We start from the raw sequence: 18,287 nt of genomic DNA on the forward strand, positions 1-18,287 counted from the left end.
CTTAGATGCAAAGGAGCTTTCAAAAGTGTCATGTAAAGCTTTGATGAGGTATTTGCTTCCTAAATGTCTGATAGCAACTGGGGGGATGAAAGAAGTGAAGGCCATACAGCTTGTAAGAAACTTGCTTCTCAGACCTAGCCTGGACAGAAAATTGCAGGCAGGAACTTGCCTGTCTGTTTCTCTCTCCAGCTCCTCCTGGGGACTTAGTGGTGATGCTTATTCAAGAATAAACATGCCCTGTTGGAGGCCAGGGTGTCAGGAAGCCCTAGGAGGCAGGACACAGACTAGGAGAGGAGAGAGCCCAGCATCTTCCTTTTGGTAAGAAATAGGCACAAATGTCACGGAAGCAGAGGAATCTAGCCATCTGGCCCCTGGGGCTTGTGCAAGGTAAAGAAAGGGCCTTCTCCGTGAGAGTCATTACTACGGGGGCCCGTTCCAAGCTCCCAGGGTAGCAAGGGCTCTTGGAAGGGTGGAGAGCAGGGCAACAGTCTCTTTGGAGCCTGCCTAGCCCAGCCAATGAATAGGATTTGGGCCAAGCCAGCATTTGAATCCTGGCCCTGCCACTTATTTGCTGAATGATCCTTTCTGAACCTCACTTTCCTCTCCTGCAAAATAATAATCCCTGTTCATAGCGGCATTATTCACAATAGCCAAAGGGTGGCAACAACACAAACATCCACTGATGGGTGAATGGATAAATAAAACATGGTATATCTGTGCAACGGAATAGCATCCAGCCTTAAAAAGGAAGGAAGTCCTACAACAGTTATAACATGAATGAACCTTGAAGACATTATGCCAAGTGAAATAAACCAGTCAAGAAAGGACAATACTGTATAACTCCACTTACATGAGGTACCTAGAGTAGTCAAACGCATAGAAACAGAAAGTAGAGTGGTAGTTGCCAGGAGCTGGGGGAAAGGGAATGGGAGTTAGTGTTTAATGGGTACAGTTTCAGTTGAGAAAGGTGAAAAGAGTTGTAGAGATGGATGGTGGTGATGGTTGCACAAAACTTCAAATATACTAAATGCCACTGAACTGTAGACAAAAATAATTAAGAGGGTAAACCTTAAGTTATGTGTATTTTGCCGCAGTTTTTAAAAACTGCATGCCAGCTGCCAAACTAAAAGCACTTATGTTAAAATAATGTGTCTAAATTAAATGAGTCAAAACAAAGGGTCTGAGTCCACACTGACATACCGTTCTTACTCCATCCCATTACTGTGGGGGGAGAAGGCTGAGAGTCAGACATAAAATGCAGTAAACAGTGTATTCTTCCTGATACTTATAATTATTCAGAATAAGTTAGAACTTTAAAGTTTACAAAAGGCAGCTTCAAAGCCACCATCTCATTTTATCCTTTCAGTAGACTGAAACGATTTGGAATTTTGAGGCTAAATATGATATTCTATATGTGAAGAATCTATCGCCTATCATAAAAATGTATCTGTGATTCCTTGTCCCCAACAATGGTTAAAATGGTAAGCTTTATGTGATGTATATTTTAGCACAATTTTTAAAATGAGAAAAAATTAGCAGTAATGCCTGCCTGGCTCACCTCCCCAGAGAGCTGGGGGGGGGGGTTAAGGAGATAGTGGACAGAAAAGCTCTGGATAAGACCCCATGGAGTGCTAATCAACTATACTCCAATATAAAATTTTTTAAAAAATTTTTTAAAGAAAAGACCCCGTGGAGGAAGGAAGTATTCCTTTTTGGAAGCCGCAACCTCAGAAAGGTTTAGTCCATCATCGTGAGGCCTCATACCAGGTAGCTTGAACCTCAAGAGCCAGCAGGGCTGCTGAAAGACTGCCCCCCGCCCACCTTGGCCTCCGCAGTCATGGCAAGATTGCCCCCTCCAGCTGGGCCAGAAGGGAGTAGAGGCTGGGTCCAGACCAAGGGCTTTCCCTTTTTTTTTTATTAAAACACCACCTGGGCTTCCCTGGTGGCGCAGTGGTTGAGAGTCCGCCTGCTGATGCAGGGGACACGGGTTCGTGCCCCGGTCCGGGAGGATCCCACATGCCGCGGAGCGGCTGGGCCCGTGAGCCATGGCCGCTGCGCCTGCGCGTCCGGAGCCTGTGCTCCGCAACGGGAGAGGCCACAACAGTGAGAGGTCCGCGTACTGCAAAAATAAATAAATAAATAAACACCACCTTCTCTTTCTTCCCGGCAACTCTTGGCAGCTCTCTGCTGGGTCCCTAGGTCCGGCCAGCCCCGGCACTGTAGACTCAGGCTAGGGGCTGAGGCTCTCAAACATCGGTGGCTCCAGCGACGATTTCTGCTTTCTATCTGCACCTCACACTTGCTGAGCATCTCCCCACCCTCCCCGCACAGAGGCAGCCAGTGTTCCCAGCCGTTATTATCTCCCTGAAAAGTTCAAGAGGATTAATTATGGATGTAAACATTATGAACCTTGTAACTACTCTTAAAGATAATGTTCACCAACAGCTGTATTTTGACATTCTCACCACCTCGACACTATTGTCCAAGTGGTTTTCCACTCTTGCTATGCATTACAGTTACCTGGAGAGCTCTTGAAAACCACCCATATCCAGACACCCTCCCCAGCCTAATTAAATGAGAAGTACAGCAGCACTCATTACTCTCCATCAGGGGTAATTACCTCTCCATGTCTTTGTATGCAGTGGGTCCTAGTCCTTGACACACAAAAAGAATCAGCAGGAGAGCTTGGTCAATATCCAGCCCCATTCCTCCCACCCTGAGGAGGGCCTGACAATTATAGCATCCTTTCACATTTTCAAGAACTTGTTTCTTTCTGTACTCTACTCCCATCTCCATCCCCATCCTTTCTAAAAACCCATTTTTCTCAAGTCACCATTTCTCAAAATAGTAGGGGAGTTGTGGGAAATAGGAAAGATAGTGACTGTGGTTGGCTGATAATGGCCCCCAAAGATCTGTCCGTTCCTAGACCCCAGAACCTGTAAATGTTATCTTGTTTGGAAACAAGGTCTTTACATATATAATTAGGTTAAAGATCTTGAGATGAGGAGACAATCCTGGATTATCTGGGTGGACCCTAAATGCCATCGCAATTGCCCTTATAAGAGAGAGCTAGAGGGAGATTAGACACACAGAAGAGGGGGAGGCCACATAAAGATGGAGGCACAGATTGGAGTGATGGTCACAAGCCAAGGCATGTGAGCCAGCAGCAAAAAGATGCAAAGAATAGATTCTCCCCTAGAGCCTCTGGAGGGAGTGTGGCCCTGCCAACAGCTCGATTTTGGACTGCTGGCCTTCAGAACTATGAGAGAATAAATTTCTGGTGTTTTAAGCCACCCAGTTTGTGATAATTTGTTATGGCAGCCTTACGAACGGAATATGGTAACCAAATGAGTTTGGCTACTCTTGTCTTTACAGCAGGACTTCCCAAAAGCTTTATGCTAATAGGCATTGTTTCCCAAACACAGGCCCTAGAAAAGTACTCCCCAGAACACACCTTGTGCTAGGTCACATGCTTGACAGCAGCAATACCCCAAACTTACAGCGTTACAGGTCGTATGCATGAGAGAGAGTTACAGCCATACGTATGTATCCGTTGGGTATCTACCCTTTCAGAACCCACTAGCCATTCATTTATAACTCAGTAAATATTTATGAGCACCTACTATGAGTCAGAAACCATTCAAGGCACTGAGGATATAGTAATTAAGAAAAGAAAATTATATCTCTAGTGAAAAGTATATTCTAATGGAGTGATCAGTCAGTAACCAAATAAGCAAGCAAATAGCAGGTGGTGATGAATATAAAATGAGCTAAAGGGATAGAGAGAGATGGGGGGGGTGGCGACTTTGGAGTGGGTGTCAAAGAAGGTCAGGTATTTCACCAGGTGATTTTCCTAAATTCGTTTCATGTAATCCTTTCAACAATCATTTCATCCTTGTCATATGAGGTAGGTATTATCTCCACTTTGCAGGTGAGGAAACTAAGGCTCAGGGAAGTGAAGTGATTTGCCCAAATCATACAGCTGTTGAGTGGCCAATACGAGATTGAAACCCAGGCCTGTCGGACACCAAACAAAGCCCATTTGCTACCACCATGCTGCACGGTTCCTGTCTTCAGTAGGACTCCCATTGAGATCCTCCAGAGCCTGCCTTGGCCTGTCTATACTTGTTCAATGATCCCCAGTGGAGTGAGTGGTTCTAAGGGGAAGAAGGCTGGAGGCGAGAGATCAGATGGCAAAGGATACTTCTAGTCAGAGACTTGCCCCGCAGAATAACTTCAACCCATTTCTATCTTTGGAAGGTAGTCAGAGGGTACTGAAACTTCCTGCTTCCTCCCCTGGGTCTTCTCACCTCTCCTTTCTGTCTGCCTCATTGGCTAGGGCCCTCAGGGCAGAACCATGGGGTCCAGATAAAAGGACTTTGTAATGCCTTCATGGCTCTGAGCTGTACCTCTGAGTCCTAGACAGTGGGCAGGACTCAGGTAGAGACCAGCCAAGCAGTGAAAACTTGGGGTATGCTTGCAACAGTGTGAGGCTCAGTTTGGCTACCATACAGGATGCACAAAGCAGAGAGGAGAATCAGGCTGGGCAGGAGGCTGGGGCCAGATCACGGAAGGCCTTGAAGGGCAGGCCAGGAGAATAGCCTCCATCTCTGGGCTGGTGTTTGCCAAAGTGCGCCCTGCAGACGGCTCACGTTTGGAGATAATAATAGCGGGCACGAGAAGGGGTGTTATGGGAGAATGTGAAGTTTCCTTGTCACTAATTTGGAGTTCAGAGGCTAAACAGACCCCTCTTATGCCAAACTTCCCAGACCCGACATGAGGGCAGAGGACAAACTGAGGGGCCGCAGTGGATGCCATCCTCATGGCAAAGATGGATGGAAACCCATAAGAGGCAGACTGGGCTGGGGGTGGCCAATCAGTGCTGTGGATTCCAGCTCTGAATCAACTTCTCTCTCCCCTCCCTGCCGCCCCTGCTACCCACACTTCAGTGAACACTCTCCCTCCCTTTAACTTGTCTCCCTACGCCTACCCGCCCCAAACTCTCTCCCCTCTTCCAACTCTTTCCCTCACCGCACCACCCCCTTCCTCCTCAACCATCCTATGCCCCTTCACGCGCAAGCACTTCTCTAGCTGTACTGTACACTAGAGTAATTTATAAATCCTCTGGGTAGTTATGTGAAAGACTGCTACTCACTAGCAAATAGGCTAAAAATTCATCTGAGTTCCACAGAGGGTTTGTCCTAAGCCATTCTCCAAAAAATATAGAATTAAAAAAAATATCATTTGCTTTTTTTTTTTTTTTTTAAGACCCAGACAGGCTCGGCTTGGAGCATTACCACACTGTTGGTTCCCATGGTAACCACCGCGCGTTCCCGACTCCCGTCCTTCACTTCCGTCCTGGCACCACCGGCTGTGAAATATGCCTGAGGAGCAGCGTCGTCGCAGGGCCGGCCTTGCTTTCGTTTCCACCGCAGCCCCCACCCCCCACCCCGCACTGGCCCAGAAGCTCTGGAATCTCCGTTGGGGTTGGGGATTTGCATAAAGAGCAGCGCATTCATCCCGGGCCCTGAGGCAGCTCACCTTCAGGCGCCTCCGCTTCTCTTTAAAATCACATAGTGGCCTTTTCAGACTCAAGACAGTAGAGCAGGGTGGTTAAGAGTGTGGATTTCGAAGCCAGACCGCTTGCTTTGAAAGCCAGGCTCCATCACTAATCAGCTGTTTCACTGGGCGAGTTACTTGACCTGAGTCTGTTCCCTCATCTTCGAAACAGGAGTAAAAATAGAACCTCTCAAAGACTTGTTAGGAGGATATGTATGTGTAAAGGTGCTTCAAATGGCATGGCAAGCGCTACATAAGCATTACTGACTAGTGTTATTGCTGTTATTGTTTTCTGTCAGTCCCCCATCATCGACAGACATTTTGGCAAACTACTATATATAGAATAAACAACAAGGTCCTACTGTATAGCGCAGGGAAATATATTCAACATCTTGTAATAAACCCTAATGGAAAAGAATAAGAATAGATATATATGTATAACTGAATCACATTGCTGTACGCTAGAAACTAACAACATTGTAAATCAACTATACTTTTATTTATTTATTAAAAAGAAAATAAATAAAAACTTTTAAAAATGAAGCTACCCCCGGGGTTGTGCCCAGTCCTGGGAGGATCTCGGCAGCCACAGGGATGAGGGTAGCTAACGATTCAGATATAGCACTGACCACGTACCATGCCTTGTCCGGAGCATCTCGACATATACAGCATACTGACTCTGTTCATCCGGAGAGGGAAACCAAAGCACAGAGAGGTGAAGTAACCAGTGCAAGGTCACACAGCTAGTAAATGGCAGAGCCAGGAATCCAGTTCAGACAGCCTGAACAGCAGGTTGCTCCAGAGTCCGCGTGCTGACCTGCTCTGCCTGACTGCCTGGCATGGGGCCAGTTCGGCTCTGGCCAGACGAGCCCCAATGCCTGTGCCTGTGCAGATGACTTAGTGCCTCGTTGGAGAAATATGGGCCCAACAATAATGGAAGGCAAGGCCAGGGCTATGGCAGCACAGGACATGTAGACACAGCCCCCCAGGCCACCACCATTCCCTGCTGGGATTTGGGGAAATTCGTTTAGCTGGCTGAGGAATTTTCCAGAAGGCCACAGAGTCCAGGCAGGAAGAGTTCAGACCAGAGTCAGACCCATCAGCAAGGGGCCTTGTGCAGGGTCCTGGGAGGCCAGTTTAACGCACAACTGGGTTCCCTTCGAGGTAAGCACGCAGGGAGGGACACCATCACTCAGCAGCTCCTGCTCAGTGGAGCACCTTAGCGGCAGGCAACGTGGTTTCCAGCGTGTGCCTTTTCCTCTTCGTGGGATCCCAGAAGCAGCCAAGAACCCCTGCCCAGACTGCCGGCTTTTCGGGGAGAGCGGCCTCCCAGACAGGGACCTCACCCAACTTGGCAGGTCCACTTCCATTTGGAAACAAGAACTCCAGGCCCTCAGCTGGTGACACACTCTGAAGGACGCAAGCCCCAATCCCTTCTCTTCAGCCAGTCTGAGGCAAGAATGGGGTCACCCTGAGAGCCTCAGGCACGGCTTGTATTCTTTGAGGGGCCCTGAGGGGCTTGGAGAAGGAGTGCTTGGGCTGCCTGTGCCTTCCACCTGGGAAGCAGGCAGCGCTTCCCTTCCTGCTTCAAAAGGCAGAGGGGAAAGCTGGGAGGAACTCCAGGCCAAGAGGCTGGAGGTAGCCAGACTGTGGGAAAAGCCAAGAGTCCAGAAGTAAAGTGAGGCTGGAGGGGAGAAGGGGAGGGGACTGAGTCATGGGAGGGAGCTTCCTGGGGACGAGGCCAGAGGACACAGCCAGTGAGCATTTGTTTCCAGACCACCTTGGTCCCATCTTCTTCTCACAAGACCTCTAAGCTGGTCCTGGGAATAGCGTCTGACACCAAACCCATCCTGCGTGAGAGAGATCCTTTCAGTAACTTTTGTTTTGATATAGTTTCAAACTTACAGAAAAGTTGCAAGAAGAGTACAAAGACCTCCTTTATACCTTTTCCCGGTATCACCTAACTGGAAGGGATAGCATGCTGCCCCATTGCCTTTATCCTTTGTGCATCCTCTCTCACTCTGCATATCTCTTTTCCAACTCATATGAAAGAAAGCCGCAGATGTGATAGGCTTTTACCCATAAATTCCTGAATCATAATTTCTACAAACAAAGACATTCATTAGAAAAACAGCATGGATATAAGGTTTTTATCTCATCTCCAGGCCATGTTCAAATTTCACCAATTGTCCCAGGTTTTTAGCTTAATTTTATTTTCCTTCTGGATGTTTTTTTTTTAATCACATAGCAAATACGTGAATCCAATCTCCTTGTAAAACATTACAAAGAAGGCCAAAGCCATCCTCTTTGAACCCCACGCTCAGTCCCAGTCCCTCTCACCTTAAAAGGCATGATAGCATAACAGGTGAGAGCAGGAGGTCTCTGCCACTTGCTGGCTGCGTGGCTTTGAGCAAGTTCCTTAAACTTTCTGTGTTTCTGCCATCTGATAATAGTAACGATGTCATAGTTACTACATAGTTGTGAGTATTAAATGAGTTCATCCCAGTAAAGCTCTTAGAATAGTGCCTGGCGCATAGTTAAGTAATCAATAGATGTCAGCTATTCTTATTGTCCCATTTGACCTCACTCTGTGGGGATGACCCAAGGAAGTGCAAGAAGCAAACGCTGGGCCTGCCAATGACTTCCACGGGGCAGCCCAGCCGAGCAGCGCAGGGGGACACCCTCCCCCTGTTAACTGAGCGAGTGATGGGGACTCAAGAATCCATCAAGGTTACACGCACCCCAATGTTCATAGCAGCACTGTTTCCAATAGCCAAGACATGGAAGCAACCATAAACAGATGAATGGATAAAGAAGATGTGGTACATATATACAATGGAATACTACTCAGCCATAAAAAGGAATGAAATCATGCCATTTGCAGCAACATGGGTGGACCTAGAGATGATCATACTAAGTGAAGTAAGTCAGACAGAGAAAGACAAATACCATATGATATCACTTATATGTGGAATCTAAAATATGATACAAATGAACTTATTTACGAAACAGAAACAGACTCACAGACATAGAAAACAAACAGGTTGCCAAAGGGGAAAGGGGTGGGGGAGGGATAAATTAGGAGTTTGGGATTAGCAGATACACACTGCTATATATAAAATAGATAACAAGGTCCTACTAGTATAGCACAAGGAACAATATTCAATATCTTGTAATAAGCCATAATGGAAAAGAATATTTTTAAAAGAATATATATATATATATATATATGTGTGTGTGTGTGTGTGTGAGAATCACTTTGCTGTGCACCAGAAACTAACACAACATTATAAATCAACTATACTTCAATTAAAAAAAAAAAAGAATGCATCAAGGTCAGGCTTCCATGATAGAACTTTTGTGCGTTGCCAGTGTTGCCACCTGCACCTCTGGAGAGTCCGGACAGTCCCGAGAGCAGAGGTGGTGTCCCAGGGACCGGGGGGCGGGGGATGAGAACAGATGCACACCAACCGCAGAGGTGGGGAATTTTCCAAGCCAGGTCTTCAGGAGCCTGTGGTGGGAGGGAGACTTCTGGAAGCACCACAGATCCTCCTGGAGGCATCGCAAAAGGGGTCTGGCACTCGGCGGAGTTTTGCTTGGTCCTCCAGGCTCCTCGTCCTGGTGATTCTGACATTTCTTCTCCCTAGTAAGTGAGGAGGAGCACGGCAGAAGAATGGGGATGTGGTGAGGTCTACCAAAGCTCCCTCTAGGGCACAATCCCCGCCTGGTGAGCACCTGCCCTCACACAAGATGCCTGCTTGGGGCGGCATGGTGAGTAAGGTGTGGCTCCTGAAAGATCAAGTCCTTGGGTGGCAGCATGATTGCGGGGGTTGGGAGAGCACATTAGAAAGCAGCCTGGGTAGGAATGTTGTCACAAACCCTGCTGGCTGACTAGCCTAGGACAGGTCACTTCACCTCTCTGAACCTCTGCTCCATTCTACAAAATGCGTACAGCAACCTCTGGCTCCCCGGGAGGCTTAAAGGTTTAAAGAAGATTGTGTGTACGAAAGCAAGGGCTTGCCAAGTGGAAGCTATTATTATTTACTGGTTCCCAGGCACTGCTGCGGACAGGATGACAGGAAGGTCATTGTGCTTGGTGGCAGGGCTTGGGTCCTGAACTACTCTCCAGCCCACTCCATCCCCCTGCTTTCATACATACCCTCTTTTCCAACCAGACTGCCTGCTCCTGGGCTGACAAGCTCTTCCTCGCTACCTGGCCTTGGCACCTGCTGGTCCCATGGCCTGACTTGCCTCGTCTCCCTTTGCCACCTGACAGACGGCAGCAACATCCTCCTTCCCTGGTCCCCAAAAGAATGAGCACCCCCATGGCTTGGGGGCTCAGTCCCACGGGCCTGGACTTCTGAGGTCCCAGCCCATGGCCCCAGCACTTGGAAAGGACTTGCCTCCCTGTAGGGCTCAGAGCTGCAGGGAAGAGGACAGAGGAAGGGGCACTTCCCAGTCCCTGGGCGTCCCTGTGACTTAAGCTCTCCTTCTCTTGTGAAATCCACAGCCGGCAGAAGGAAGCGCAGAGTCCCAGCAGTGTCTGGGGCAGACGCACACCCCCTTCGTGGGGTTAGGACTCTTCATTTTGTGTAAGAAAGGCTCTGTCCCAGTCTGGGCCACCGCCTGAGACCCACGGAAAGCTTGGGCCTCGCTGAGCCTGCCCCCCTGACAGCTGGGGGCTATCAGCCTAGTCTAAGGGGCTTTGGGAGCAGGGCTCCCAGGGGCATTCGGAGAAGCTGCGAGAGAGGCTGTGAAACACTGAGAGGATGGAAGAAGAGGAAGTGGCCCCCTTCCCTGGCTGGCCTGACAGACAGCTGTGGAGGCCCTCCTTCCTGTGAGGGACCGGGCCCAGGGCTCAGACCTTCAAGCCTCCCATCTCCCCAAACCACAGCCCAGAGGTGTGAAAGACAGAAAAAAAAAACAGGGGGAGGGGTGGCAGAGAAGAGACAGGTGCACATTTCACACCTTGACCACAGGTGGGGCTCGGAGCAGCTTCACTCTGACTAACTTCCTTCTGAAGCTTCCCCACTTGGTGTCTCGGGAGGCCAGAAGCAGAAGGGTACAGCTACCAGAACTTAGGGTGCAGGCTCCTGGCTAGGTGGGTCTTCCCCAGGGCTGGGCCTGCTTGGAAGCTGGTCTGGGGGCTGCTTGGGATAGGAGAGGGCCGAGTTAGTGGGCCAGACAAGGTTCTTGTCTCGGCACCTTCTGAGGCATGTGAGCTGTGAAAGACAGCAGTGGCCAACTGCAGACCTGACCTTCTGTGGCCTTGGGAGGGGCTGGTCTGGAAAGTTACTAGAAGGGGAGGGAACTGCTGCTCGCTGGGTTCTTTACCCTGTGCCATATATATCGTTTACAGTTCACGGAGCAGCCCTGACACAGGTGGACTAGCTTTATCCCTACTTTTCAAATGAGAGAACCAAGGCAGAGAGGTAAAATGATTCGCCTAAGGTGACACAGTGGGGCAGCCAGAGGATTCGGCCAGGACTGGCCAAACCCTCCCAGCTAAGGCATGGCAGCCTTCCCGAAGGATCCGTCCTCCAGCCACGTCCACAGGGCAGCACACTCCGTCCCAGGGCTCCCCTGACATGGAAGGGCTCCCAGGGACTCTGGGTTTGTGGCCAGTATCCCTCACACTCAGCATTCTCAGATATGCTTCTACTAAGGGCTGAGCCCTGTGTGGAGACCTCACAGCCCTGGTCATCTCAGATGACCTGTTTTACAAATTTATTTATTTTTGGCTGCATTGGGTCTTTGTTGCTGCGCGCGGGCTTTCTCTAGTTGCGGCAAGCGGGGTCTACTCTTCGTTGCGGTGTGCAGGCTTCTCATTGCAGTGGCTTCTCTTGTTGCGAAGCATGGACTCTAGGCGCATGGGCTTCAGTAGTTGCGGTGCGTGGGCTCAGTACTCGTGGCTCACGGGCTTAGTTGCTCTGCGGCATGTGGGATCTTCCCGGACCAGGGCTCGAACCACTGGTGGCGCAGTGGTTGAGAATCTGCCTGCCAATGCAGGGGATTCTCAACTACTGTGCCACCAGGGAAGCCCTCAGATCATCTTATAACACCCCTGCTGAGACCAGCTCAAAAATGGTTATGTCATAGGTCCAAGGTCACACATCTCGAACAGGGTGGAGTCAGGGCTGGAGCCAGACAAATTCAGCATTTTTCCCATTCTTCCCACTGCATCATGGCCACACCGGGAGCAGCGGGAACAGTCCGCCCCACAGCCCAGGCTGGCCTCTCAGGATATGGCCCAGTGCAGAAAGGAAAGCTCTCTGCTCCTTTCCAACACTCTTAGCTGACCTCCTCTCATTTCTCCTTTCCAGCAACCCAGGAAGGTGGGGATCTTGGCCCCCATGTGGCAAATGAGGAGACTTGGACACAGGAAGGAGACCGGAGGTCCCTAAACTTAGAAACTTCACATGTATCTGGAGGACCCACACTGGGTTGTCAACTCCTGCTAACACAAGATGCTACTGTCACCAACATTTCATAAAGAGAAGATCCTTTTAATACCAAAAAGGGGATAAAGGCCATAACTGCAGAATACAAGAACCTCCTTTAAGTTGAACAAATAGAGCTTTTTGTCTTCCTCCTTTCTCTCACATGTAGAAGCCCAGTGAATGGAAACTCTTCATGGACCAGCATTGGAAGCTGTGCTCCTGGCTCCCACCTGTCTTCCTCCACCTGCAGGCAAGTCACCTGCCAAGTCCTACCTATCCTAACTGCTGTGGCTTCTGGAATCCTCCCAGGCCCCTCCACTTGTGCTGCTCCTGACCTCCTCCAAGCCCTTAGTTCCCTCTGGCCTGGATTCTGCAGGTGACAAACTGCTTAGAGCAAGGACAGTCACATCTTCTGGCCACAGGAGGCGGGGAAGGACCTCGCTGCCTCACAAGTGTGTGTTTTGTCCATTAAGTTTGAGCTGAATTCAAGACCCAAGCCTGGAGGCTCAGGTAACGCATTCTGGTTGAAAACTGGACCCCAATGCCATAGCCTCAGTCTCCCTCCCTCTCTCTCTCTCTCTCTCTTTCTCTCTCTCTCTCTCTCTCTCTCTCTCTCTCTCTCTCTCTCTCTCTCTGCTTTTCACCTATGAGGAGAGAGGGAAACTGCTTGGGAGAGGCAAGGGGCTGCCTTTTCCCTCTGATAATGAGAGCAGGGCAACAGAGAGATCCCCATGTAGTCTTCCCCAACCCTATTCCCCTTCTCCTCACTCCAGAAGCAACTGCTCTCATGGATGTGTGGTGTGTCCAGTCCCTACTTTAAACTTCTAGGACAAATAGCTGTATCCAAAACAACACGGTATTGTTTTGTGTGTGTGGTTTTTCTAATTTACCTAAGTGGTGTCGAACTATACACAGTATTCCCTAACTTGCCTCTTCCACCATTGGTCATTGGCTTTTCTAGATGTGTCCATGTTAAAATATATAGCTTTTAGTTCATTCGTTTTTAACTGTGTGAATATATCATTGTTTATCCATTAGAAAGCAACTGAAGGCAGTGTGAGGAGTGGTAAAAGGAGAGTCAGACAGCTGTGGGTTCAATCGTAGCACCTACCCTTGCTTGTTATGTCTGGCGAAGGCCTTTCCCCTTTCTGGATTAGCCATGGGGATGCCGCCCACCCCCCGCCCCTACAAGGGATTTGTGTGGTTGGAATGAGGCAGTGTCAGAGAAAACACCTAAAGCAACACCCAGCACACAGCAAGTTCATTACTAGCAGTTCCCTTTCCTTGCCCCTGTTGCTTAGCAGGGAGGGGCAATAGTAAAGGACTAGAATTAGTGTGATGGATTGCTTTCAAATATTTTCATTTTTTAAGAAGGTTCATCTCCTTTATAGAGTTAACACGTTTAGCTATCCAGTCCACAATCGTGCGAGAGCAACTCCAGCCCAGGACGGATGAGCAGCAGTTCTTACCCCTGCCCTTGCCAGCTGCCCTGCTTCTCCTTCAGACCTCTCCCCTCAAAGCACCTGCCCCTGCCCTTCCCTCGGCCCCAGGCTTTCTGGTCCCAGGCTTGTGTTCAACTCCCAGAGCAGCTTCGCCGGGCCAGCGGGATGTTGGGGTAGGAACCCCGTGGCCTTGGGTCTAGGGAGTTCTGGTATAGATCACCCCTTGGAAGAGGCTGCTGCCGAGAACCGCGTGAAACCATGACTTCCTCTTTGTAGCGCCGGTTCCCGACCACAAGCACCAAAGCAGAGGGGCAGGCAGCACACGGCCAGGCAGCCAGAGTACCAGCCCAGCCATGGTCCCCGAGGTAAGTGCCGCTGTCCAGCCAGGCCAGACCACAGCTCCAAGTGGAGAGCCTAGGACACTAGGGGAACGTCAGGACTGGCCCACAAGCCAGGGCCACCAGAGGGTTGGGTGAATAGGTAGAGAATGCAGGGGTTGTGTAGAAGGAGCACTCTGGACCGGGAATTGGGAAACCACCTTGGCCACTGACTTGTGAATGACCACAGGCGAGACCCCTCCCCTTTCTGGCTTTGGTGCCTCATCCGCGAAACGCATGAGGTTGAGGCTCACCCCTCACGGTCCTCAAGGCTCCCTTCAGCTCTGACTTGGAACTTTGATCTTCCATGCCGGACTGAATTGGCCCCTGGGAGGCCCTCAGCTATGGGGTGGTTTGCAGGGGAAGGGGGTAAGGAATGTTTCTAATAGAGCTTGCTGGGCAAGTCCCCGGCGGGTGGCAGGCTTCAGTGTAGGGGAGGGGAAGGACAGGGGCAGAAAGCATGTGTTTGGGGGCTGCAGTGATTTGTAGAGGGGCCCCATGGGGTGGGGGGCAGGAAGTTGGAGTCCCCAGACAAGGGCTGAGGAGGGAAGAGGAGGGCCAGTGACTGGGAGAGGGGACGGCGGATAGGCGCCAGGGGACCAAGGTGGTGGAACTAGGCATGGCCAGGACACTGAGGACCATAAGCCATGAAGGAAGGGCAAGGAGAGAGGAGAGGGGGCCGGGAGGGCTCTGGGCACAAGATGGAAGCTCTCCCTCCAGTCCACAGTCCCTGGGCCGATGGGATGACCCAGAAGGGAGAGAGAGAAGCAGCCTCCGAGAAGGGAAGTTACCAGCCCAGCACCCAGGCCGGGCACCGGGAGCTCAGAGGGCGTGGTTTCAGAGGAAAGGCAGGACAGTTTACAGGGTACAGCCCAGGCCTCCGGGCCTGCCTTACAGAGGAGTTGCTTCGAGAAAGCCTCCTCAGACTAAATCTTGAAGGAGTGATGTTTTTTAATTGAAGTATAGTTGATTTACAATGTTTCAGGTGTACAGCAAAGTGATTCAGTTATGCTTACATATATATCTATTCTTTTTCAGATTCTTTTCCATTATAGATAACCTACAAGATATTGAATATAGTTCCCAGTGCCCTACCGTAGGCCCTTGCTGTTTATCTATTTTACATGTCGTAGTGTGTATCTGTTAATCTCAAATTCCTAATCGAAGGAGTGACTTTTAAGGCCTTCACAGGCTCTGTGCCCTCCCTCCCTCCACAGATGAGTGAACGCCAAGAGTTCCAAGCCTCGGAGCTTGCCTTCCTCCTGGAAAACTCTTCCTACGACTACGGAGAAAACGAGAGTGCCTCCTGCTGCGCCTCCCCACCCTGCCCGCAGGACTTCAGCCTCAACTTCGACCGGGCCTTCCTGCCCGTCCTCTACAGCCTCCTCTTCATGATGGGGCTGCTGGGCAATGGCGCCGTGGCGGCCGTGCTGCTGAGCCAGCGGGCGGTCCTGAGCAGCACCGACACCTTCCTGCTGCACTTGGCCGTGGCTGACGCACTGCTGGTGCTGACGCTCCCGCTCTGGGCGGTGGACGCAGCCGTCGAGTGGGTCTTCGGCTCTGGCCTCTGCAAAGTGGCGGGTGCCCTCTTCAACATCAACTTCTATGCAGGGGCCCTCCTGCTGGCCTGCATCAGCTTCGATAGGTACCTGAGCATCGTGCACGCCACCCAGCTCTACCGCCGGGGTCCCCCGACCCGCGTGGCCATCACCTGTGTGGCGGTCTGGGGGCTCTGTCTGCTCTTCGCACTCCCGGACTTCATCTTCCTGTCCGCCCACCACGACAAGCGCCTCAACGCCACCCACTGCCAGTACAGCTTCCCGCAGGTGGGCCGCACGGCCCTGCGCATTCTGCAGCTGGTCGCTGGTTTCCTGCTGCCGCTGCTGGTCATGGCCTATTGCTATGCCCGCATCCTGGCTGTGCTGCTGGTCTCCAGGGGCCAGCGGCGGCTCAGAGCCATGAGGCTGGTGGTGGTGGTGGTGGTGGCCTTTGCCCTCTGCTGGACCCCCTACCACCTGGTGGTGCTGGTGGACACCCTCATGGACCTGGGGGCCGTGGCCCGCAACTGTGGCCGAGAAAGCAGTGTGGACGTGGCCAAGTCGGTCACATCGGGCATGGGCTACATGCACTGCTGCCTCAACCCTCTGCTCTATGCCTTTGTGGGTGTCAAGTTCCGAGAGCGGATGTGGATGCTACTCATGCGCCTGGGCTGCCCCAACCAGAGGGGCCACCAGCGGCAGCCTCCGGCTTCCCGCCGGGATTCATCCTGGTCTGAGACCACAGAGGCCTCCTACTCAGGCTTGTGAGGCTTGGGATGGGGGATCCCCCTTTCCCACGCAGCCCGACTCCCCCATTCCAGGCTCCTCCCTCGCTCACTCCCCAGACACACACTCCTTGGAGTCCCCGATGGCCCTGGTACTGCTGGGTCTCCCAGGGAGCCACCCTCCTGGCTCTGGGGGCTGCCCCATCACTGCTCCTTAGCTGCGCAACCCCCATCCCGCCGCTTCAGAGGTGGCTGCCTTCAGGCCCTTCTTACCTTGGCCGCTCGGAACCCCACCACCCTCCTAATTCAGTAACTAGGCCTCAGCCTTCCCCGTATGCAGGGAGCATGAGGCAAACAGCGTAATGGCAGCGGCCTTGGCCGGGCCTCCTGTTCCGCAGTGACTATGGCTGTGGTTCCCGAGACCTCTGTGTTTGCTCACTTTGATTTTTATGTCTAAAACTCTGCTTCAAACTTTTCAATAAACAAGCTAATCAGGACCAGGGTGTGTTAGTGCATCATTGCAGCCAGCCCTGCCCAGGCTCTGGGGATGCACTTCCTGCTTCTCCTTGTCTGGCCCTGGGTCTGTGCCAAACAATGCTGCCTCTGTCTCTGTCTCCCCTCCTCTCTGCCCTCCTGGGCACACCTGTCCCTCACAGGGAAGCACCCAGGGACATGGGTGCAGGGTAGGCAGTTAGCCAACCCGCTGGCTAGACACTGTCTAGGCATAATTTGGGGAAAGGGCCTTCAGACATAAGTAAGACATAGTCCCTGCACTACAGAAGCTTAGGCCAGCAAGGAAAATGTATAGGTGACAATACCAAGCAGTCTATGCCACGAGGCAAATGTGCAGCACATGTTCAGAGGACTGCGGCTGGAGCCATTTGGGAAGCCTTCTTGAAGACAGAGAAATGAGTAAGAACTTAAGGGGCAAGTAGTATTTCCAAGGGCAAAGAGAAGGAAAGATGGTATTTCCAGGCAGATGGGAGGGCAGCAGCAAAGGCGGGAAGGCTGGAAACAGCAATGCTTATTGGAGGAATGATAACTGGTCCCAACTGGCTAGAATTAAGGGTTCAGGTAGAGAAAGGGTGTAAAAGACTGAAAGTTAGTTTGGGATCAGGTGAGGGTATCATAGGTTACAAGGCTGTAGTGGTTATTCATGTTAGAGGTGACGCAGGCTCTTACTAAAGAGACACAAGTGGGACTGGAAAAAAAGGAGATCGGACGACTTGGCAGTCATTAGCACATAGGCCACCTGGAGGCATGTGTGGGCTTCAGGGAGCATCTTCCCATGGCTATAGCTGGGGTGGAAGTGAGTGGGGGAAGTGACCAGGGCTACTGATGTAAGGCAGAGGGCTGGACCCTCCCTTTGCAGGGGTGGAACCACTGCGTTGTCAGTTCTCCCTAATGAAGTCAGCAACGGGCCATGATCCAGTTTCACAGGCCAGCTGGGCTTTGCTAAGATTGCAGATGTGGCTGGAGGTGGGACTGGAGAAGAGGGACCCAAGGATTTAGCTGCGGGAGCGCATACCACCCTGTGTGCGTACCCGATCCCATCTATACTTGTGCTTAGGCTTCCGTTTGTGGCCACTGAAAGAACACTCTCAGAATCTGCAAAATGAAGGAAGGATGGAAGGCAGGTGACAGAATCACACATCCTGCCTACAGAAAAGTATCAGTGATGCTAGACTAGTAAAGATGTTTGAGGCAGGCTGAATAACAAGTCCCCAGATGTCCACACTCTAATCCCTAGAACTGTGAATGTGTTACCTCACATGGCAAAAGGGAACTGAGGTTGCTAATCAGCTGACTTTAAAGTAAGATTTTCCTGGATTATCTGGGTGAGCCCAGTGTTATCACAAGCGTCCTTAAAAGCGAAAGAGGGAGGCAGAAGGGGAGATAGTCAGAGAAAAGAGATGTCACTGGCTTTGAAGATGGAGGAAGGGGGCCACAAACCAAGGAATGCAAGCAGCCCCTAGAAGGTGGAAAGAGAAGGAAATTGATGCCCCCGCCCAGGGCCTCCAGAGAGGAATGTGGCCCTGCCCACTCCTTGATTTTAGACTTATGAGGTCTGCACCAGACTTCTGACCTCCCGAGCTGTAAGATGATATATTTGTGTTGTTTTAAGTCACTAAACTTGTGGTAATCTGCTTTGGCAGACTGTTTTGGCAGAAACAGAAAACAAATACAACGCTGATTCCAGTCTACA

General features: G+C 51.1%; 1 protein-coding gene across 1 annotated transcript; it reads left to right on the forward strand.

Moving 5' to 3' along the window:
* Window positions 1-13,649: 13,649 nt before the first annotated feature.
* On the forward strand, window positions 13,650-16,578 carry CXCR3 (C-X-C motif chemokine receptor 3). The gene is made up of 2 exons (XM_022561031.2): window positions 13,650-13,806; window positions 15,036-16,578. The coding sequence occupies exons 1-2, from the start codon at window positions 13,795-13,797 to the stop codon at window positions 16,122-16,124; spliced, it is 1,101 nt and encodes a 366-aa protein (XP_022416739.1). The 5' UTR covers window positions 13,650-13,794; the 3' UTR covers window positions 16,125-16,578.
* Window positions 16,579-18,287: the final 1,709 nt, after the last annotated feature.

This window comes from Delphinapterus leucas, chromosome X (assembly GCF_059928025.1).
Source record: "Delphinapterus leucas isolate spDelLeu-1000000601 "Yukka" chromosome X, BTC_Dleu_Yukka2, whole genome shotgun sequence".
NCBI classification, from domain to species: domain Eukaryota; kingdom Metazoa; phylum Chordata; class Mammalia; order Artiodactyla; family Monodontidae; genus Delphinapterus; species Delphinapterus leucas.